This window comes from Danio rerio, chromosome 19 (assembly GCF_049306965.1).
Source record: "Danio rerio strain Tuebingen ecotype United States chromosome 19, GRCz12tu, whole genome shotgun sequence".
Taxonomy (NCBI): domain Eukaryota; kingdom Metazoa; phylum Chordata; class Actinopteri; order Cypriniformes; family Danionidae; genus Danio; species Danio rerio.
Window position 1 is genome coordinate 25,635,001 of NC_133194.1, and position 25,003 is coordinate 25,660,003.

Here is a 25,003-nt window from a genome sequence, read left to right on the forward strand (position 1 = left end):
AAAGGAGGCAAAAATTACAGGAAAAACATGACTAGGATAAAGCTAAATTAAAATAAATACAACAAATCCTACATAACATACTATAATATCAGGTTTTTGCAGGTTAAATTTAAGACTTAATACATTTTTAAGATCATTGTGGATGAAATTTTAGACCTATACAGGACTAAATGCTACGTTTTTTGTTTTGTTTTTTGAATATCCAAGTTGGAATAGATTTTCACTTGCCCTAAGAAAAAAAATTACTATAATTTAATACATTTAATAATGCAATAATAATAATTTAATAATTAAAAATATAGGTGTGGTTAGTATCCTCAGCAGTAAATAAATGAAAAACTTTTAGACAAATGCTACTGTAAGGATGGTAATGGTATTGTTAACAGAGTTAAAATGCTATTTTTTTAAATAGAAAGTTTTATTGAGATTGGGATTGTTGATGATTGTTGATGAACAGCACTCTGGAGTATATCAATACACGCAAGCCAAGTGCCGTGGGTCACAGCGATCAGTCAATGCAGAAGTATAAATTAGCCTTTAAAGTCTGCGGATGATTTACTCTTCTGCAGCCATTTTGCAGCCAAATGGTCTCTGGTCAAGTAAGATGATGGACCCATTTTTAAACCTTACTAAATTGACGGTGTGATTACAAACTGCCCTAGAGATGCCTTGAGACCGCATATTGTCCATTACATTAAATTTATTAATTACTTTGAAATATTTGTTTACAGAAGTAGCAAGAAATGCACTGTTTAAAATATTATTTACAGAAAAAACAAGAGTCATTTTACTTAGAAGAGTTACTGCTTATTTTCTACATTTAATATGAAAAGCACTAAAAATTATTTATTTTGTATCCAAAAGTGCAAGCTAGTTATTTTCATGTTTTTAAAAGACAAAAAGACTGCTCGTTTTAGGCAATGTGTGTTTTAATATCAGTTGTTGTTCAGTAAATATTCACAGAAAGTAGATTTGAGTGCGAGTTTCCTTCTATTATTTTAAAATCAAGTAATGTACCCTTCATTCAAAAATTTCAACTTGTAATATGAGAGCATATTTACTCTACAAAACTTGTCAGCACAGGCAAAAAAATCTACATATATATAAGAATAAAATAATCATTCATTAACCATGATCGAGTTAAAATGTTCAAGTAATGAAGATTTTGATTTTAGGCCAAATCGCTCAACCCTAATACTTAGTTTCTTCATTAAAAAAGTTAATTTGATAAATTTATGAAAATTATCTATATGTGGCCACTTTAATAAAATAGTTCACTCATGAATGAAAACTTTTATAGACTTACCATTAACTCAAAGACAGGAAAGCACTTGAGGGTGAGTAGATTTTCATTTAGGAGTTAACTGTCCCTTTAAAAGGGGCCATATGCGACCTAAACAAAAAATAAACTCAAACAAGATTCTGAAAAGAGAAGGTAGTTTTGAAGATTTTAATTATTTGTAAGAATTTTAGGCTTCAAAAAGATCAAAAAGCACATCCTTTGTGCAATTCCTATGTGTTTTGTTTCCTTAAAGTGAGTATAGGGGCTGTGTTGTCCCCACCTCTGCTTGGGAAGATCCAGGCCTGGTGCCTGTGGCTCTGAGAAACCCCCTACAGAGTTATATACGGCCACAGACAGAGGGCAACTCGCACCCCTGCCCTCACTGTATACACTGAAGCTCAGCCACGTTCACAAGAACTTGTATAGATGTCCCGGGTGGGGGCAGGGAAGATGGGGGAGGGTTAGAGAAAAAAGCCGTTCGTGGACAGGATTAGAAGTTTGTATTGATAAACGAAAAAAATTATATTAGATAGAGAAATAAGACAAGAAGAGTCAAGCATAGAGAGAGGGCTGACTGCGCAGTTCGGGTATAAATAGCAACACCCGCCACTTTGCATGTCAGCTGTGTGGCACCATGGCAACGCCATGGCGATGAAAGGCATGCGGACATGCCACAGAGCCCTTGGGAACCGCTGCACTGAAACGACGAGCCTATGTGTGCTGGTTCAGGAGGATTTGTGCAAGTGTATGTTTGGGTTTTACATGAATATTCCGCTTGAGGAGTCATTAGAGTACGGTCAGAAAACACTGACACAGTGCCCCGCTGAACCGGAACGCTCTGTAGATCCTATTGCCTCAGAGGGAGCATTTACAGATAAAGGCTAAACTAAGCTAGAGTTTACCTGGTAGTTTGGATGGTGGAGGAAGTAGTCTGGACATCCAGCTAAGGCCATACTCAGTCACCGCAACTGAAGGGAGTTGTCGCATGTACCTAAAAAAAAAAAAAAAAAGCCAGAGATAATATTGAGAATGATTTCTTGAAACTCAATTTTGATCAATAGTAAAATTAATATGAAACAGTATAAGGCCTGATCCCAATTCTACCCCTTAGCCCTTCCCCTTACCCCAACTCTCTTTAGCTTGAAGGTGTAAGGCTAAGGCCCAGTTTACACTAAAGGCTATGCTACGGCGCTGACGCACAGTCCTACGCCGTGGCTGTCGCTGACTACACCTCTCAAAAAATGTAACTACACATTGCAATGACGCATAGTACAAGCTCTGTGATTGGTTGGCTTGGTAGCGCTGACGAGTCTGGGCGGGACCGAGAGCCGCGCGAGCCCAATGGAGAGATTGTTTAAAAGTGTGGAGTCACGCGAAAGAGCTCCTGATGAAAAGTTTTGTTTTGTGTTTACCTCATAGTTAAAGTTGTTGCACGTCCGCCGGTTCCTGCCTCTAAATGAGTGAGTTTGAGCCACTTGTACATCCCGGAAGCGTTCAAAACAAAACACAGGCGAAGAAACTCGACACAGAGACACATTAACACCTCACCGAAAAACTAGCGTTTTGGAAGTGTTGATGCAGACCAACAGAGACAGCGCACAGAAGTATAAATGCACAGCTATGCGCGCTGCATGCGCCGTTGGTTACGCCGGTGACTTGACGCAGAAGTATAAACCAGGCTTAAGGGCGTACTCACACTATGCTTTCCGGACTGTGCCCAGGCCTGTTTCCCAGATCCTTTGAGAAGTGCGAACGCTCGGAATCGGGCTCAGGTACGGTACAGTTGGCCGGCCCTGGTCCGGTTGGAAAAGGTGTGTCAAAACGTGGTTCACTTGGGCTCAGGCATGGTCCGCTTGTAGTGTGAGTGCAAAGCGCGCCTAAGCCCGAAACTGCAGACGAGACGTGACTATTGCCGGGCTGTTTCATATGGTTTTATAATTATTCTTACTGTTTAATGAACACAAGCTGTGTTAGATTATTAAAGACACAAACCCCTCACAGCTGCACCTTCAGCAAACCTCCTAATTCCTGCAGCACAAGGACTCTATTATTGTTTATGAGCGTCAAAAGTGGCTGATCTGTTTGGCGAAATATTTGACTGCATGTCACCGCATCCCAAGTGACTTAAACGATATAACTAAAGAAATCTCCACTGTGCTGAGCGAAATCGCAGAGTGGAGAACAGCGCATCATCTATGACGCAAGCGTGCCCAAGCCCAGATGCAATGTGAGTGCGGGCTGGACAAGCATGCTTTGGCCCGGTTCAAGGCAACTGTACATAGTGTGAGTACGCCCTAATATGTTTTAGTCTTTAAATGCATAACTTTTGCTACGGTTATGCTTTCCATCCACACTACCCCAGAGTTTTCAAGCCCTGAAAACAGAGCATTTTGGAAATGCTGAGGAGGGGGGTTTTGCTAAGAAATGCTGCTGCTGCGTCTCAGTGTAGATGGGAAAAATGGAGACATCTGAAAATGGAGGCGTGGATGCAGACATTCTAATTGGGGCTTTTTTTCGATATTAAGTACACAAAGTTCAGTCATGCATCCCTTCTTTGTAAGTTCAGACTTCACAAGTTTGATATGGAAAACAAACTCCCGAGGACACGTTGAGTAAATCTTTCAAAGGGAACAGTGTACTCTAAAATGTCATTCACATTACAATGGCTACGCTGTTTCACTATCTTAACAATAAATTGAAAAGATGATATGAGGAACTGCCTGTTTTCACTTTTATTTTAACCTAACAGACACCAAAAATGTTAAGGCATCATGTAGCAACATAATTATATGACCGTCATCTTCACTGTATGCATATTTATAACAAAACAGAGCTATAACATAACTGCGTCCTTTCATTTTCTTTTAAAAATACGAAACATACCCTCTCTTTTGTTAATATCAGTTTTATAAATATTTTGTTAAATAGGAAATATAAATAGTTATAATTGTTAATAGTTATAATACACGTGGTACATTAATTAACATATTAACTCAGCTTTGAGCTCAGCCAAAACACATTTCCTGGGAACAAGTAATAGATTAAACAGACCAAAGAGTCATTAGATAGAGACAAGACGAATAAAATATCAAATTTAACAACTATAGTGAGATGAGATCCAGCAGTAGAGATTCTTGATGACTTGTCTGACTTGCGCTGCTCTCATCTGAGGAGGTGTGCTCAAAGCACTCGCTGACTGCCTGAAGCTCTGACGTCCACATACGCTGCAGTGCATGCCACAGTGTGTGTGGTAAAGTGATGTGCGTTTTTAGCAGTATAGAGTGGACAGAGATCTTTTCAAAAATTCTAGATGAAATTCCAGCGTGAACATGAATTGTTTTTATTCTAAAATGCCATTTAAAACCTGCAACATATTAGTGTAAACAGGACCCAAGTTAAAGGGCTAGATAGCCCTTGAAACAGAGATTCTTCAGGACCACACTCGAACCCAACAGGTACGAAAATGTTCCAGAATAAACCATCTACAACGGCAGCATGGCTTCACGCGGAAGTCAGGGAAGAACAAACTAGTATTTTTTTTGTCATTATTATGAATTTTACATCAAACAAGCATGTTTCAATACATTTATAACCGCGTTCGTGTTTTACTGTCATGCTTTAAAAAATCTATTTAAAATAACATTAAAATTCACTATCTATAATCCATAATATTAACACTTATTTAGTCCCACAACATACTTTCACATCTTTCACTGGAATACCCTGTCAGAAAAGACTAGTGGCTGGGAATGGGCTTTCTACAGTGCCTGGTATAATGTTAATGTTGTTTTCATGTATTACACAGATGAAAATGCCACGGTGTAAATTCACAATATAGTGACAAGCTTATTGGCACATTATATCATTATGATAACATGATATCATTGCCATCAGTGATTTCCTGAAGATAAGTACCAAAAAAATAAAACAACTGGGATAACTACAGCAGTCGCCATCGACAACCTGAAATAAAGTAAAAGATCGCGATGACATATGATGGCGTGTGTTGTAGTGATATCCCATTTCTTAGGGGTAAAATTTGAAGCCCTTTGCTTTCACAATCTGTTTCAAGAGCCAAGGGGAAGGGTTAGGGGTAAAAAAAAACAAAAAAAAAAAAACCTGAATTGGGATTGGGCCTAAAAAGACTGAATGACAGCGGATGCTTTTATTTACAGTTTGTATTAAAGCTTAATGTTAGGTCACAATGAAAGTATTGGCAAATATTTTTTTCTGTATTTCAACCATTTGCATGAAATTAATAATCAAGATTGTATTTAATAGAAATTCTAGGCAAGACTTCAATCCATTTTTCTATTTGAGCAGTGTGGATGGGATCTGGACATTTGATTATAATATATTACTGCAAAAAGGAATTTCCAAATTCTTTTTACTCCAGAGCAAAAAAACTGTGATGGCTGATGAATAAATCAGGGCATTGATTCACATTCAGTCTCTTTTATGTTGAATGTGCTCGAGTTGTTGGCTGCAGTTCACTTAGCTAACATCCAGTTGAATGGCTAATAACTTATTTTCTGAATAATACATACAGGGCCTGTTTACAACTGGTCACTTAATGTGTGTTCTCGGGTTGCATCTAATTTGTGAAAACAGTGCTATTTATATTTGACCACATAAATGTGTCTCTATTAAGTGGATATAAATCCTATCTTCAAAGTGCAACATGCTAATTTAACTAGGCTTTGTCAACTGAAGTGTCCGATACAAAATTTAATTTAGAGAACGGTAAGCTAAGTCTTGTTCAGAAAAACACATTTTTTAATTTGCAGGCTACTCTCTCTGTACACTTTGTATTTTCTAGAAAAAAAGCTCAGTGTTTAATCTAGGCTCCATATTACTATTAGAAACATAATTTTTGTCATACAAATACAATACTCTTCCAAAAACAAACGTCCTATCTTTGTAAACGCAAGAAATGCTATATTTTAATTTCCTATTCATTTAGAGCGAAAAAATTTGGGATGTTTGTTTTATTACATTTTTTGGTTTCAATTTGATCCATTCATGTCAACAATGGAATGAAAAAATAAGGCATACTAACTTCTTATGCTCATTTTTCCTAACTTTTTAAGCTCATTTAAGACTAAATTTGTTTTGTTTAAAAGAAAACCCAGCAAGATTGACATGTTCAGATAATAATAATAATAATAATAATAATAATAATAATAATAATAATATGTCTATCTGTCTGTTAAAACACACACCCAAAACCCAGAGTGTCCACTTTCGCTCCTCTTCAAATAGAGTTTACCGAATGCGCTTGGGAAACAGCGTCTATTTATCACTATGGAGCTTATCTGAGAGTCACGCACCACTACATGAACTGGCGCTTCTAATGGCAAGGAAGGAAATTCAATCATTTTTATATTCATTCCAAAGTGTTTTCATGCCTAAATAAAATGAAAGCACAGAACAGATTCACATTTAGGAGCAAGGGGTGTCCCCTTGTGGTTTGGCGGTATAGGTCGCATATAGGGAGGATCACCTTTTTATTGTTTACTGCCACCTTTCATAGAAAGATTAAAAATATGAAAAATACAGGAAAATTCCTTTAAGGGATGATAACGGGATAGAATTGTAAAATCCCGTGAACAACAGAAGTCGCTGCATCCTAGCACTATTAGCATATTATTAGCATGTTATTGCACATTAGTGCTGATATATCTATGTAACATAGCCTATAACATACTCTCACAGGTTTATTTTTCATATTTTGGGAGGAGTAAAAATCCGATCAGTAAAATATGACCAGGTGTAGACAGTGCATTTTGCACTACGCCACTGCAGACCCATATTCAATTCTTGTAATAAAATGTAGCATTCTAGCTGCATAAACTCAAACAATGGGTTTACAATGCAAATGATGTAAGGTAGCATGTTCATAGTTTTTTTAAATGTTGTAAATGACCGTGATACTCATATGAGCAGTTTGGGACTGTAATTCTTAGTTCATTGCAGAACTTTGACAGCCAGCTGGTTAGACACAGCATGCTACACGACAGAATCTACTACTTAAAGTAGCACTTTGCCATTTCAAACTGATCTCGATGGAACTTAGAGATGGGGGGGCTGTGCTGGGGTGGGGCTTAAAAAGTGAGCAGGATCAACTGACTGGGAAAGAATGAAAGAAAGTCCAAAAAAAGAGAGAGAAAACGAGTAGACTGAGACAGTGTTTTGATTTCCATCCCAGAACATTTTGATCCAACATGCTTGGAAGCACCAAAGCGCTTTCTGACAGGGTACTTTAGCACTGCATGAAAATCCAAACTGAGGAATGGTGAGCCCAAAAGTGTGGTGCTAAAAGCTGGACCCAGGGCTCAACCTTGGAGCAGCTGAACAGCATGAGCACGGCACCAAAACATCAAATTAACATCCAGCACTGAAAGACCGTTCAGGCCCGCTACGCATCAATGACCAAGCTCATTACACTGACAGAGAAGAAAAGCGACACACATTCGCACACATACACACCCAGATTCTGGCTGATGATTGAGACCACACTCTTAGGTTGTCTCTATTAGGCCGGCAAAGGTGGTTCAAATGCAAGAAGTTTAAGTACATTTTTAGAAACGTTTTATCAAAAAGCTTCGCAGACTGAAAACAACATGCGCTTGGCTTTCAACAATAATTCAACAATAAAGTAATTTGTTAACTCATTTGTTGCCAATTTTTTTATGATTTCATGCATGTATCCTTGTTAATGGTGTGCTATAAGAAGATCTTTTTTCATTTATTTTTGATTATTTTTCAAGAAAATTGTATTTGAATACGCAACAATTTAGTGACCGGTAGGCAAATGTGTAGTAAAATTTTAATAGGAAGAGAATATTTAGCATTCTAATTTAAAACAACTGCTTTTAAAATTTCAATTCATATATATATATATATATATATATATATATATATATATATATATATATATAAACACATTTATTATGTTTAAAATTAGACAGCTATTTACTATGAACTTCCTGAAAATTATCTAGCATATAATTTCATAAAAATAAAACAAACAGAATGAATCTATTTGTCTTAACGTGATGAAACACACACTAGTTTACCCAACAGACTATTATGCCAAAAAGACGAATAAAAGTCAATAATTAAAGTAAATACTGGTGTAAATAAATACTGACATCAGACAGAAATAGTCAGACAGCTTAGTAACAAGTAAAGCTGCTGATTCTGTTTGTGGATTTGTTAAAATATCCTGATGAGCTGAGACTTTGAAAGATTTATTGAGTTTTCAGTTGAGTTCATAATCCATGTCCACACATACACAAGTTTTAACTAACGATTATTTTAATAATCGATTAATCTGTTGATTATTTTTTCGAATAATTGGATTTAAAAAAACAAAAAAGTATTAATTTTCAACCCTTTATTCAAAAAAGCTCATCCCTGCGCTGTTACAATAATAGTAATAATTTAATAATAAAATAAAAACTAGTTTTGTCCTGTTTTCAATCCAAATATCTAAAGGTTTTTAAATTAAGATAGACACTAGACACATGAAATAGCATAAGAAATCACTTAACCTCAAAATTAAGTGATTGTTTGCTTAAAACAAGCAAAATTATTTGCCAATGGGGTAAGAAAATTATCTTAAGATATAATCTCAAACAAGTTTTCAGCAACACTCATGCCATTTTTCTATTCTGGTCTTGATGTAAGATTTTTTAAATATTTGAACTGGAAATGAGACAAAATTACGAAGCAAGACGCAGAAAGTTTTCTGCAGTGCAGCTATACATGTCAACAGATGGAAAAACGAATGAACCAAAAAAGGCAAGTGAATAAAACATGTGTTTAACTCTAAAAGATTCTATCTGGCCCGGGAGTCCGTTTTTTTAGAACATTTACCCTTAAATGTTTCTGTGACGACGCATCATGTTTGTCACGTGACACACGGCAGCCACAACAGCGAAGTATGACAGATGCATCCCCTTTATTTAGTTTTTTTCTGTTTTAATTCAACATATTCACATGCTTGCTCATCCTGTCATCATCTACCTGATATTCCAATTCAAAGTAGCATGTGAGTGATTGTGACCAATAATGTGAGATGGACATCGCCATGTTTACTTGCGGCCGCTTTCTCATTCATAAAAAGCTGAACACGCAGAGAAGCGTATTCAAGTTTATAGTTACTTTTACTATGTGTAACGTGTATCTGATATGAATAAAACACATCGGCAAATTATATTTGAATGGATTGCTAGACTTCCTTAGGTGTTTTATAAACTCAATCTATTGTTTTATTAGTACTTGTGTGTATTTACATATCTAAAACATAAATTAGGTATTAGACAGTTAAAACCCTGCACAATTGTGATAATATGACACGTCTTTCAGCGGGGTTAAGTTGGTTTGGTTTTCGAAAAAAAAAAGTTTTTAAAAAAATAGAAGCACTTTTCGACAGCCCCTTACTGAGAGCTCTGCTCAGCTCGAGGTCTCCCGGCTAAACGCATATTATGACTGCTTAAATGGAGCAGTGCTCATAATATCAAGCGAAAAAAAAAAAGACAGCTGCGAAACATAACATGCTTTGTCTTTTTGTAGGAAACAGTTTAGATCTTTTTAGGGTAAGAGATTTTTGAGTTAATACCGTATATCACTAAATGTGTCAGGAAAACCGAAAACAAAACCAACGTAACCCTGCAGTCTTTCTCTGGCTCAGCGCCAGACACAAACACCAGCACCAGGGACTTTACGGTTCTCACCTCAAAATGGAACAAAAGTAGGATTCTGTAGTGATTTTTCCGCATCATCCCTGTCTTTGAGGCGAGGAATTCTGTATCAGTGCGTGAGAGAAGGAGAGAGGCAGTGTTCAGTCCACTTTGCACTGAGCTAAAGTTTTCTTTTTTTTAATCAAACGTCTCCGTGTCGCACAACACAACGAATCGATTATGAAATCCGTTGCCAACGCTTTTAGTAAACGATTTTTATTGATTTAATCGATTCTTTGTTGCAGCCCTAAAATGTTTTACGTAAATTTTCTGAAAACACAGCCCCTGGCACGTTTAAAAATCTTCAACCTGACAAGAATTTTCAAAAATGTATGTTTCAGTGACCTGATACTGCGTTTTTGTGTAGAAAAAAGCTAGAAAAACCCCATGTCTGTGTTGACAGCAGGGCGTAAGGTTGTGACTGAATTTGGTTGTAGTTTTGTGGTTTTCTTCAGTGATTCTGATTTTTAAAAGCAGGAATATTAATTTCAGTTCACTCAGCATTTTAACTCTGCTCTAGTGTTATTTAAACATTTTGTAGGAGTGGGACCAGTGCAAGAAATTAATTTTACTTTGAGGATTTTGCTGTGTGTCAAATTGTGCATCAAAAAAATGCTACTTTAAAGCAAATATCTTGGTTAAATGTTATGTTTAGATTGAGTAAATATGAAAGAAAAACTTATTAAATAAGACTAATAACTGTGATTTATTAATTTAACACATTTTATTTCCTATGATTTATGTACTTACAAGGTATTTGCACACCGTCAACTATAGTTGCCGCTTGAACTTTTGACAAAGTATACAAAAACATTATAGATCTCTTGAAAGATTTACTTTATTTGGATGAATCTGAGACCTTCATAATTTTTTTTTTTATAAATTTGTTAACAAAAAAATAAATGAAACATTTTTAGTAACATGAAAATTGCCTTTTTTTTGGAAAGGCCTGTCTCGCTTTTTATCCTTAAATTAGGGGTAGGAAGTTGAAAGCCTTATGTGACAAAGTAAATCAATTCCCATATTTTTTTCTTGAAATCTTCTTTTGATTATTTGCTTGCATGTCATTGAGAACTTAAACATGGATAACATGTAGAAATTTACTTTTAAATGGAAAATGGCAACTATGAACTTCAGAAACTGTAGCTGTGGACTTAAACAGGTTAATGCCAAATATTGACGAAACTTGTAAAATCGCCATAGTTAAAGGATTTAAAGTGCCATGAACCCCCCCGTCTTAGCAGGGTGTTTTTACACCGCTAGTTTGAAAAAAGTCAGAAAAGTAGATGAGTCCAGCTTTGTTTAAGTGAGTGTCGAGTGGCGAAAGAGGGAAGGGTTTGCATGAAAAGGGGAGTTTTAGTATGTGCACAAGCTGATTTTCAGAGGCAACACAAAGATGGAGGGGAGATAGACAATGACTATGTTTACATGGACATCAGTAATTATTTGCCTTAACTTAAATAATTTTCTTCATATTTTCATCTAATTTTGAGTGTTTCATTCTTGATTTGTCGACTTTAACTGCAGTTTGGCACTTTCATTTTCATATAGGAACATTTTATGCATCCCCCCCATGACAACCGAGATATTGGATGCGAGAAACTGCTGGAAGGGTGTTGTTTTAATGGAATTTTTGATACCGCTTTCTTTATGAGAGAAAAAACCTTCCGTATTTCTTAGTAATTTAGATGTAGTGTTAGATAGGCGTGTTTGTATAAACTATCCTGACACAAAATGCGGCGAAAATCCTACACGACGGTAATAGTAAGGTGTTTACATGTTTATATTTGGAAAGCAGCATTTACAGCGGGTCTTTCAGTCCATAATATTGTAGTGATTTTAACATACTGTAAACTTAGTAACTTAACCATTTTGACTAAGGTATGTCTTTAAAAACTGAAAGAGTACTGCTGACAATACTAACTAACTATGCCATCTGTATAAACATAAACAAACAACACTGATCACACACTTAGCACATCCGCAGAGACAGGGCAATCAACACAAACTGGAACAGTGTCTTTTTTTTTTTAAGAAGAAGATTAGCGGCAAATCCGGATTTCACGATTTCCAGATGCTAAAAGCTCTCGGGTTAAAAAAATGTTCCTCAAAAACATATTTTTGTTCCATGTTAGCAGACTACTGTAATCCACACATGTGGGTCCAAACACCAGCTGCACTCCCATTGCCGGAAAATAGAAACAAAACCTTCATTTCGGCACATTTATAATCTTCAAACAATTCTTCTACTTCCACTAGTTTTAATTACGATTGGCAACAAAACATAGCGTCTCTGCTGTCTGAACATCGTAACAGGTAAAAACAGTCTTCCAAGCTATTACGCATATTAATGAAGTTGCACCTCGTTTAAAATAGAGCCAGCTGATTGGTTCGAACCAAGTCCTTCTCTTGAATTAATGATGAAAACTCAAAAACATCACATTGTACCCACCGGTACAGACATCCAGTCTCCATGCTGGAATTTACACAAGGATCTAATTGCCATGATGTAGCATCTAAACTTTTTTTCAAACCGGAAGAATGAATTTGAAAGAAAAACACAAAAACAACTAATTTTCACTTTTTTTTTGGAAATTATATGTGTCCTAATATTTTTTTTTTTAGTGGCATGGACAAACTCATGAATGGTAACAACTGAATAAATGTGTTTTGGTGTTTCGTGACCCTTTAAAGCTTGTGCAAAGTCCAGATGCATGACAAATGGACTTTCTGTAACTGCCTCTGTGCTTTTTAAGTTCACCAGGTTTCATTCTTGGCATCATCTGGTGATTTAAAGAATGAAGAGAGACAGAGGCCTAAACTTGATGTTGAAATCCACTGCACACAAGAAAAAGCAAGACTTTCCAAGTTCAAGTGGTTCCAGTTCATTTATCTTCACCTCCCATAGTTTTGAGAGCTGATTGACAGAGGCTCTATTGTTTTGGTTACGTAATCCAACCTGTTATTGTCAAGATATCAGACACTATATAAAGCTGCCACATACCGATATGGTCCACCAATGTTTTGGGTAGCGCTCTGCACAAGAGCTGACAAGAACCGTTGTGTATAGAGCAAAGCACAAGCAGACAGCACGATGAGAAACATACACAAAGCTGGGGGGAATCTCGTTGTTTAGAGACGGGTGAATTGCTTGGTGTACAACACGTCTTATCAGTGAAGCAAATTAAGTGGTTCAATAGATCCCACCACTGCCTCTCATGTCTAGTGAGGAATTTCAAGGCCTAGATGACTGTTCCAGGAGTGTCCTGTCCTCACCCTCCTTTTAGTCCATACATAAACACAGGTCAAGTGCCCCTCTTTCCATCATAATAGAGAAGAGTTGCGCCATTCTTTCTGGAACGCTCAATTAGATTAACAAGACAACCACTCAGTTTGAAATCTACTTTATTTTTTCCATGAAGAGTTACCAAACAACATTATTTGATAGGAAGCCTGAAGAAAAAGAATGGTCATTATGGATATTGCCCTTTGCAAGGTCAACCAGGTCAAACGAATCCAAGATAAAGACAAGATAACATTCCAATCTAAAGGCAAGCAAGCACTGCCTCGTCGAGGTCTTCTTTACATCATAGTCAAACATTACAGCAGGGCTAATCAATATGATGGTGTAAAAAGTGGTATGCATGTGTAGAATTCAATGACTTCAATATCCATGAGGATGATGATGCCTTAAAGAAATGCTCAAGGCTTTTAAGCTCTGTTCACAGTATTGTATCTGTCCATTATGGAAAGCTAAATGAGTGACAGGTGGAACTTATTCTTAAATTTCTTGTTTATTCATATTTTTGCTTACATTTTCATGTAAAAAAAGTTAAAAGAAAAACATTAAAAACTCAAAACATTTGTTTTAAATGCTATTGTTAGAGTTGATGTAGAGTAGGTAGAACTGGGTGATTAATTAAAATGAAATCACAATTGAGCATGGCTAAAATGGTCATGGACATCTTGTAAGGGGAGCACAGTGTGATGAGTAGTAAAATCTCCTACGGCTGCTTTCACAGAAACTCCAAACACCCCAAGAAACATAAAGAAACCTAGAAAATACCCATAGTGGTTGGGTAACAATGACATTTCTGAAACAATGACACAAATCATAAAAACAAAGCTTCTTGATTTTGGTCTCTTATCAAGACAAGATCTGAAACGGTAGGAATTAAGCAAAAGGAAGGTTGTATTACTCTTATTTTTATCCACGACTTATTCTCTCTCTCTCTCTCTCTCTCTCTCTCTCTCTCTCTCTCACTCACACCTATGTGCATATGTTTTTTATGCGCAATTTCAAAATTTGTGCATATCTTGGCATTTCCATTAATGGATTTTTTATGCGCATGAAAATAGGTGGATGGAAACGTAGCTAATGTGATTAATGACTAGAATAATCTCACATAAGGATTTATTCCAAAATGTATTTAAGTGAGTTTGGAGTAAAACTTTCATTATGTGTGTTAAATTGGCAAGGGTCGTTAGATTATTTTGATGGTATGATACCCTTGGTAAAAAAAAACTAGGTTTTGACGATATTGTGATTACTGCTCTAAAATATGCTCTTTGTAAATGTCAGGGTAAAAATCTAAAATCTTCTTTCCCTTAAATCACAATATATTTTACTTTAAGAAACATTAACTATTTTGGAACAGTAAACATGTCAGACTAAATAATACAAATGCATTATTGACTTTTGCTGTCTTCAATATAGTCTCAAACACACAGATTACTTTACAACTTAAAATTACATGTTTGGATATATTTTCTGTTGAAGATACTGTTGTCCTAAAAAATAAATAAATAAATAAATAAATAAAAAATGTTTAAAAAAAAATAAAAAATAAAAATTACTCATACCTTAGGAACTGTATAGCAAAAAAATTGGGCTGTTTTAAAACCTTGACTTTTCCAAACCGCGGAATACCTTGATAACGTTTATTGTCCCATGCCTAGTGGTAAATTCACTAGTGGTACATTTTTTTCTTTTTTTAAATATTTCACAAATTATGTTTAGCAGAGCAAGGAAGTTTTCACAGTATGTTTAATAATATTTTTTCTTCAGGAGAAAGTCTTGTTTGTTTCATTTTGGCTGGAATAAAAGCCATTTTTAAGCTTTTTTAAATTTATTTTTATTTTTTTGATAGTCTACAGAACAAACCATCTTTATACAATAACTTGCCTAATAAATTTAACCTGCCTAGTAAACCTAATTAAGCCTTTAAATGTCAGTTTATGCTGTATAGAAGTGTTATAAAAAATATCTAGTCAAATATTATTTACTGTCATCAGGGCAAAGATAAAAGAAATCAGTTTTTAGAAATGAGTTATTAAAAATATTATGTTTAGAAATGTGTTGAACAAAATCTTCTCTCCTATAAACAGAAATTGGGGAAAAAATAAAAAAGGAGGGCTAATAATTAGGGCTGCACGATATTGGAAAAAATTGACATTGCGATATTTTTTTCCTCTGCGATATATATTGCGATATTTTATATATATATATATATATATATATATATATATATATATATATATATATATACTTAAAACTAGGGCTGTGACGGTCACCATGACAACCGCGTCACCGCGGTGGTCATTGCCACCTCGGTTGTCCATTGCCACCGGCCGTAGTACGTGACGTCACGCACTTTAAAACACAAATTACTGTTATGTTGCCAAGTATTACATATCTGTTAGAATATAACATTAGGCGCGATTCAGCAAGTTCAAGTTCAACCATGAATCTTGTTAGAAAACGAACTCTTACATCTGGGAACATTTTGGATTCGTGCCGAACTAGAAATCAATTTGGATTAAGCTTTTTGTATGGGGGTTTTAAGTAAAGTGTGTTTTAATATTCACTGCTGAGTGCTGAGAGTCCAAACACTGAGGAGCAAATCCATCGATACGTCCAGAACCATGCAAGCTAGTGGCGATTGACGGCGAGGGGAAAAAAGCCATGTAATCAACTCCTGTCTTCTAAACGCAGAAGCCCAGCTCAGCCAGGCATGGCAGAGGCATTTGCAAAAATGGCCAGATACAAAAGAGAAAGTGATAAATGGAAGACATTGACGAGAAATTGAGCATAGGCTATTTGGTAACTAGTTAAGAACGCGCCGCTCCGCAGCGTAGAGAAACCTGCGTTGCGAGAAATGCGGGCGGCGAAACAGAAGGAGAAGCCCTCTCTCGCATGGTTGTGAAAAAGTATCCTGTCTGTGCATTTTTCGCTACAAGCACACCGTCTGACAGTGTATTGCTGGAAACATTATAACCTCATTCTTCACTTAAACCGGACAAAGTCAACATGTTAGTTTTTCTGGCAAATAAATAAAAATATGACTACAAAAGGTGGAGAGAAACTACGCTGTTTTTTTAAACATCTGACTTATATTGTTACTAGGTTAATATTTTCTTTTTACGTATAATTATTAATATTTATATTATTATTACACTGATTAGTAAAGTGCCATTTAGAATTTTTGTTAAGTTCTTAAAAATGTTATTATTATACAGTTTCAAGCAGTTAAAGTAATGTAATATTTAACTACAATATTTATAAACAGTTTTGTGTTGTTTTATTAACGAAAGTTCAAAAATAAACATGTACGTTTATACGGATGTTTTATTTATTAATATTAAATTCGGTTATTCCTTAATTTTTACATAAAAGGTAAATTAACTTAGGTAGGCTACATTATTTGTTGATGTACGAGATCGAGGAACATGTTTGCCAGTAAATAATGTTCGCACCACTTAAAAAACAAAACGAATGAATAACTTGCGAAAAGGATGCAATAAAAAATGCAAGCGCTTAATCATTCTTCACAATCGGATTCGTACGTGCAATAAGCCGAGGCTATATTGCGCCGACAAGAACAAGCCCTAAAACTAGAGAGAGAATTAATCCTAGTTAATATTAATGATTATAAACACGAACTGCGTTGTATGATAAACGCATCACAATGATGTCGTGATCTTTGCTGAAGAACTGATATGTTATCGCCGTCTCCCCAGCCAGGTTTTCATCTGCTTTTTTTCCCCCTTCTTCTGGATACAAACAATAAAGTATCAGCGCCAGACCAGTGGTTTAAATTATATTTTACTCTCCTGATTTCTTTTCTTTTCATTAAAAAATAAATAAATATTTAAAGTTTTGTATTGCATAGCCTATATATTTTTAAAGATTATCATTCAGCCTACCTGCAGCGCATGAGGTTGTGTGCTGGGCAAATCCCCTTTACTCATGCTACCCATTTCATTTATGACACTGTAAACTTGACTTGGCAGGCTGATCATCTTTAAACTCAAAAGGTGTTTTTAACTTGAGACTGCATGCTTCTGCATAATGTGATGTTTCTTATTACAACTGTTAGCGGTGTCAAAATGAAAGCAAACATTAAAAAGGGTTTTGTTTTATCAATTGTATAGTTTAGTTTTAATAATAGCTAATGTATATAATACATTATAATATCGATTATTGTGTAGACTACAGTGTTCAACAAAACAATTTTATTAGGTTACTCTAATAGACCAAATCCCTAACTGAAAAACGAATGTGAAAATGACAGGCAGTTGCGTCTTTGCTAAAATTAATTTAACGACAAATTTCTTTTGCGTTTTTTCCCCTTTAGAGATCAAAAGAGCTGTATTTAAATAATTATTTCACTAAAACATGAATTGAATGCCCAGTTCTTTCCCGTGTGAGTTTAGTGCGCCTCCGCCGCGTCTGCGTTTTTAAGGTTACAGGTGCACCCTGACCTGACGCGGGGACCAGATCTCTGTATTGCTTTAATTTCTTAATTTTCATAACTGCATCGCATTCTCATATGGTAAAATATCAAAATTTATGTTCTGAAAGTAGTAGGAATGACGGGAGTGTTAGTAAATAACAGAAAGAACTTTCACTTTTGAGTGAACTTCTGTCACGTGTTATTTTAGTATGATAAAATAAACAAAAAAAGTAATGCAGAAAAGTATTTTTCGCTCTGCCAAGCCTTCTCTGTTGCTGTATAGAGAAGCAGCCTGCTCAGTCTCCTTACCCCGGCCCAACCCCGCCCACCGACTCCTGAACGTCTCACTCACTAACTCACTCACTCACGCGGGCATGCAGTGCGGTCTCATGAGGAAACGCAGCTTTTTGATATAATGTTTTTCTTGTTCCCAAATACAAATAATTTATCAAGTATTGTTTGAAATAAGTATTCGTAAAAACACGCTATTCCTGCTTTTCCGAATACCGTATTCCGGTTCGGCTCCACCCATAATATATATATAATTTTTTTTTTTTTTTTTGCATCGCACCCTCCTGCGATGTGACTATCGCGGATGCGCACATCGCGATTTCGATGCTGAAACGATATATCGTGCAGCCCTACTAATAATTCTTACTTCAATTGTATATAGACTTCAGATATAAATACAGACTTCTTACAGTTTAGTATGATTTTCGATTTTACAGTAGGTCACCGTTTCGGTAAGGTACTGTATACAACAAGCAAAATTACAATACAAAATGAATACAATACAGCAATGATGCTACTAATATAATACAAGCTTAAAAATATAATAAAATAATACTGCTTATTGTATATAATTTCACTGTATAAATTAAATAAAGGTTAACCATTGCTGAGCTATATAGTTATTCATTCAAGAGCAGAGTGATTTTTGATCATTTGTTGTTAATAATTAATATTAAAAACACAGACAGCAGGAATAAGACGTTTGTACTTTAAGATGCAGCACAGATGCAGCACAATGTGAAAGTTACAGACAGCACAATTTCCTGAATGTTTACTTCTTTTTTCCTTAATCATTAATTTGATGAATCCTGAATGAATTTTTAATATGTATGTATTACTTTAGAAAAAAATATATATTATCCGTTTCATCTTATCTGGAAGATGTCTCTATATTTAAATTAGGTATGCTCATAATAATCGATTAACCATTAACCGAAAGGGTGTTTGTAACCGATTAATGGTATCAGTTAAAAGATTAAAAATATTATTTAATATATTATAGTATGGCTGCATAAGGGGCCGATCGAATGTGCTTTTTGCGTAAAAAAGGGGCATCTTTTGAATGGTATACTAACAGCCACAAGTGTTTTGCACATGGCACAATCCAGAGCAGCAGTGTTTGTGTTGTTAAGACAACTACAGAGAACTTATAAAGAGCATGGTTTCTGCCACATTCATTCTTCCATGGCGGGGCGCCACACCAAAATGCATCCCTCCATGGCTACATTACAGCTTCCCATTCAAAACATTCAGTCATTGTTGTTGTTTTTTATAGCGGATTATAATCGCACTAAAACATATTAAAAGGTAAGTGAATTATAACAGCGCAAACTTTTCTGTAACCTTATAGTGCTGTGCATTATTTGTTAAAACCTTTAAGGTGATGTTCTAACTGACTGACAGGTGCAAGATGCGTGAGGCCAGAAAACACGACTTAGCTTTCAGTTAGGATGAACACAATTTATATAATTATAATTAATTTATAGACAAAGGTCTGTGGTTCTGCCTACTGTATAATGACTTTATCTTGCTGGAGTTTATGCCGTTTCACTTAACTTTAGGACGCATTAATGCTGCTCTGTTTTGTGATAAAATAATAACAGCGGGGCATTAAATAAATGCACATTTTCCGTGGAGAAGCAATTTGGGACAGTCTGCTATTTTTATTTGATGGAAGACAAAAACATATGATTGAAAAAAAAAACAGCCCATTCTTAAAAAGGATCAGTTAATGTTTTTGTTTTGTAATCTAAATTAATCATTGAGGCGAATATAATTTAGGGCAGGCCTATTTATTTTATTAATTTTATTTAGTTTATTCTGTTTTTCTACGCTATTGGAAACACTTCAGGGGCCTCATGTACGAAGACTTGCGTGGAAATCATACTAAAACATTGCGTACGGAAGAAAGACAAGTTGGAATCATTAATAAGTCTGTGCATTCTATTCTATTTGCACATTTATTGAATGGAAATGTTTCTGATTCACGCATGCAAATTCATCTTTAGATAGTGTCTTTATAGCAATGTACGTGCAGTAGATAGCTCCGATTACATTGGGACAACCGGCGATCGCTGCAAATTGTGCTTTAATGTTTGGCTGGTCAACTGCATGGTATGGAAACCTTATATACCTGCTAGATAAACCCGTCTCATACAGCTGCCATTGCACAGCTTAAAGACACTTTGTAGAGTGCAAGTTACACAATTGCCTCTAGGAGTCGCCAATGGAAATAAAACAGACACGGACAAAAAAATGTGCGTACACCATCCATGAAGTTGGCGTGGAGCTGCGCACACTCACGTTCATTTCATCATTAGTAAATCCAAACGTGAGCGATTCTGAGCGTGAAACCTGGCATATGCAAAGTTTTTGTGCATACGCAGTGTTGATACATGAGGCCCGAGGAGTTTGAAGATGCTCTACTGTTATGTTCTGTTATTAATATGCTAGCATGTTAAAATAAATCAGTATTTTAAAATGCAATATTTAATATGTCAGACACAAAATAGACACGTCAATTTTTTTTAAAAATGTAATAATAATTTAATATTAATTTGACCAGTTAACAGTTGTCGGTTTGCAAAATTAACAGAAATGAGCATCCCTATTTTAAATTGTTCAATAAAAATGAGATTGACAAAACTACTGTCATGTGTAAGTTGTAGCCACAAGCACAAACACTATGTCTAAACAAAAATGTCTCTACTTGCATTAGTTCAACTGTACAACATAATAGAAAAAAGCAATTGTAGTATAATACTTACTAAAATCTGAGAGTCCAAGGAAACAAACTTCTTAAACCATCACATGCCCGAATAAAAAATATACTATTTCAGTTATTCTACAGTTCAACGTGACACGCAGAACTTTCTTCTTCAACCTTCCAAGACTTTCAAGATTTTTCTACTCCACCCAAAAACCTGAAGGAATTTTGCCTGAAGATATTAGGGCCCATTTTTTAACACATCAAGCTGTGTTTGTCATTGTCAAATATATGCCTTTTTATATGCACTATTGACCAACACACAAAATGTATCATTGGAAACCAAATGTTTAATAGTTTTGTATATTTTTAATAGTAATCCAACTAGGTTGATTAGGGTCAAGGGTCAGTGATTAAATCCAAAGGTTTAGCATGCTGTGTAACGTTAAGTTAACTGTTAATTTGAAAAAGTTAGAATGCCAAGTCACAACTTGTTCAATCTTAACACTGTTTGGGTTATTGTGGACAAAGGAGTCGAACGGTGCATTGTACCATATTGGATTGCACGAAAGGTCTGTAAGCTTTGGAAGCCAGCAGTGGTACGGTGGGGAGATCAAAAGAGCTACTGCCCTGTGACGGACTGACGGTCCATCGGAGGCAGCTGGGCGTGTGTGTGTTCCAAGACTCCAAAATCAGGTCAGAATCTATCTAACATGGACCACCCGTGTGACCACACACAAACAAAAGAGCTAGCAAGAAAAAGAAAAATCCGACTGGAGACAGAGACTGAAGCTCAACGCAAACCGACACAAGTTCCCACTAACTGTCCATGTGAGCCAGCGGATTTTGATGAGTTATGACAATTCATGTGTAGTGTTAGAGCACTCTTGCTCGAAATAAACCAGCTTTGGATCGAGCGAAACCACGTTTGTATAGACTTCAGCAACTCTGACCAAAACAAACACAATGGGCCTGGAACAGTCACTGACGGTTAAATTAAGAGCACATGTAACACTACTCTCCCTGTCAAAACCTTTGCACTTTTGCTTATTCTCTCTTTCCCCTCAAGAATTCATGCGGCCAATGCTAATAATAGTGCGTAAACTACTCTTCCACATAATTTCTTCCTTTCTTTCTTTCTCCATCAGTCACTGTTTTTAGCAAGCAAACTGCTGCTTCACAGGACTGCAAAGAACATGCTGATTTGTTTATTTTTGGGATGAACACTTTCATACGGTGCTAAAAATTGAGGGAACGTAGCCAGACAAAATAAGATGGTGGGAGACAATCCACAACATCTGAGAGGCAACGGGATATGAAGTCCACGTCTTACTTAAACGACTTTGTTTATCTGAAATGGATGGCTTAGGGTAAGAAAATGATAGGATTATTTTCACTTTTGGAAAATCCCATTTCTTTAATCTTCACATTAAGACACATCTCAAACAACCAACTATACAACTAATCTACTAATCAAACATGCCATCTTGGCTTAAAGATAAAATTAGGTACAATCTCTGCCATCTAAACAAAAATATGCTGACATGCTCAATCTTATCAACTTTCGCCTTGCTCTTAACCTTTCATAGTGAGCTCCAGGTTTATGAAATTGTGAACTGAAATGACATTAAATTGAACTCTCTAGCCCTGGAGGCGGCAATTTGGAGTTTTCGTCTTGCTTCATTACTTTCTGCAGAATCTCTGCCAAATAAAACCCACACATTTCTAGTTGAGATGTGTGTGAGAGGGGGAGAATGACAAACTCATATGTGTGCCTGAACATGCCTTTTAAAATCCAACCCCTGCACTCGGCCAGTCTATTGTTAGAGAACCAGTGAACAACTTCCCTTCCTTCCTTGACAAAAGAAAAGAGATACACCTTCTGTGTGCAGTATGTGTGTAAGAGAGAGAGAGAGAGAGAGAGAGAGAGAGAGAGAGAGAGAGAGAGAGAGAGAGAGAGGGAGAGAGGGAGAGAGAGAGGGGGGAGAGAGAGAGAGAGAGAGAGAGAGAGAGAGAGAGAGTTATCGTACAGGAATATTACATAACTTTTCTGGACATTTGTTTGAAATGAAAAACAGCTTATTTGCATTTGTGACATGTAAATCAAACATTTGCACAACACCCATAATGTAAGATTATGTTGACGTTTGCAGTCTAACACAGCACACTGTATGACAAGATCAAGCACAATACTCCTATCCAAATTAGATTATCAGATATATAATCTTAAATCAAACACAAGTCTGAAATATGTATCAGGGAAAGCAGAATAAAAATTTGAATCAAAATTCAGGGTGATAATTGCAATCTCCCCAATTTCAATAGCACATTTCCCCTGAATTAAAAAAAACTTTAACATAATAACAATCAATAACATAATAAATATGCAAATACACAAATATCATTCAGTTATTGGGTGAAAATTAACACTTGTTATCATTCAATGAAACTTATTGAAGCATCACTACAACAACAACAACAAAATAACGAGTCATTCACTGTGAATTTAGACTACATATAAAGTGTGACTGAGGCAAATATGGTTTGCTCATTCCTTCAGGGCCAACTTATAATAAGTTCCATATATTGTTTACCCTGTTACTTAAAATATTAAGCCTGAAATCAGATACAAGTATGACTTCAAAACAACATTAGCACTATTTAATAAACAATGTATATAAACTATAAGTTATATAAAAAATGTTGTACTTTTATAGACATTGGTTACTAAAATGATTTCACTGTTTAGAATCTGCAAATAATACATTTCTGAAGCTATATTATTAAAGAGAAAGTCAGAATGTGCGAATATAAAACCAAATTTACCTCAATAGAAGTATGCTCAAGATACATTGGCTTAGAAAATACACACGAGAGTCATTTGTTCTGGAAAACTGCTCGCTGAAGGAGTTCTGATTCACTGAATTGAACCGGCTCATATGAGTCATTTCTTTGAGTAGCTGGACTACTCTGGCCGCGCTGTATGTACTTCACCACAAAGAAACTCATACAAGCGTACTTCTCTAGTGTACACTGCACTGTTTGCCCAGTTGCAGTGATGAAGTATACTTTTATCAGCAGTTCAGTAATCTTAAGAGACCATGAAAATAACACCATGACAAGGTAAATTATTTTCAAGCTAAATGGTGGTCGATTCCTTACTCTAAAGACAGCCTCAGTAAGCAGCACCCAGAAGTGAATCTATAAATACGATCTAAAAATATATCAACTATTGGAGTTGTTTGTAAACACGCGTGCGCAAAGTTTACCAGTCACACAGGCTGGAGACCCATATTTTACTCATAAAAGCTACAAATGTGCATGCATCTCATTCATAAGCAAGTTTACTTTAAAGTCGACCCTGCTTTGAAATACACGATCTTCTGCTTTGTTTACGTTTTAACAGCATCTATAAATCAATAAATACATACTAACATAAATATGTTTGTTCTAAATTATATTCGCATATCTATAGCTCGAGCATGAGCACGAAACCATATGTTCTCTACACAGCCCCCCTCCATCATCCATACAGCCTTGCATACTCACCTCCAAATCGGTGTTCTTCGCGGGAAAAGAACGGCGAAGTAGGTTGGAAGGAGGGTATTTGACTGGCTTAGATTTTTGCCCACGTTGAAATGACAAACTGTGCACAGGGTTAAACGCTTTCCTTGTGCTCCCTCATGTTGTACGAGGTTAGAGCCGCGTCCGCACAAGTTGGGCTCAGCTGACTGCCTCAAACACACGAGGGTGAGGAACTCTTTCAGCCCCGCCCCTTTACGCACAAGGCACACCTCCTCAGCAAAACCCGCCTATTTTAACCCATTGTGCTAAAATTCAAGCGTGCACCTGGATCATTTACAACTGGCAGTCTTAAAAATAAAAGCTCTTAGTCTTAATAGGCATTGACGGTTCTGTGAAGAACCTTTAACAGAGCCTTAACATGCCATAAAATGCTATCTACAGTGAAAAAATGTTCCATTAGATTTTTTTAACCACGAAGAACTGTTCAACAAAAGGTTCAACAAAAATTACATGACTTCACTGCAAGTAGGAGGAAAAAATAGTTGCACTTTGTCCCAATATTAAGAAATAAAAAGGAAGGATTACCGCATCCTTTCAGTGTAAATGTAAAAACATGTGGTAGCACATGTTTCAGACATTTTAAGATATCATCTGCCACTCTAAAGGGATAGTTCACCCATAAATGAATATTCTGTCATTTGCCCACCCTCCACTT

At 36.0% G+C, this 25,003-nt stretch overlaps 1 protein-coding gene across 7 annotated transcripts in view; it reads right to left on the bottom strand.

The window, feature by feature from the left end:
* grb10a (growth factor receptor-bound protein 10a) overlaps positions 1 to 24,492 on the bottom strand; it is a 117,559-nt gene extending 93,067 nt beyond the window's left edge. For 3 of the 7 annotated variants that reach the window (XR_012394551.1, XR_012394552.1, XM_068215118.1), the window contains exon 1: positions 24,313 to 24,492. Coding sequence is in view for 1 of the 7 variants with exons in the window: in NM_001004287.2 (NP_001004287.1) it covers positions 2,185 to 2,235 (51 nt within the window). In the remaining 6 variants the exon portion in view is untranslated. Of the gene's footprint in view, positions 1 to 2,154; positions 2,274 to 24,312 lie in introns of all 7 variants that reach the window. The other 4 variants (XR_012394549.1, XR_012394550.1, XM_073930781.1 and 1 more) reach the window with 3 other exon arrangements.
* Positions 24,493 to 25,003: the final 511 nt, after the last annotated feature.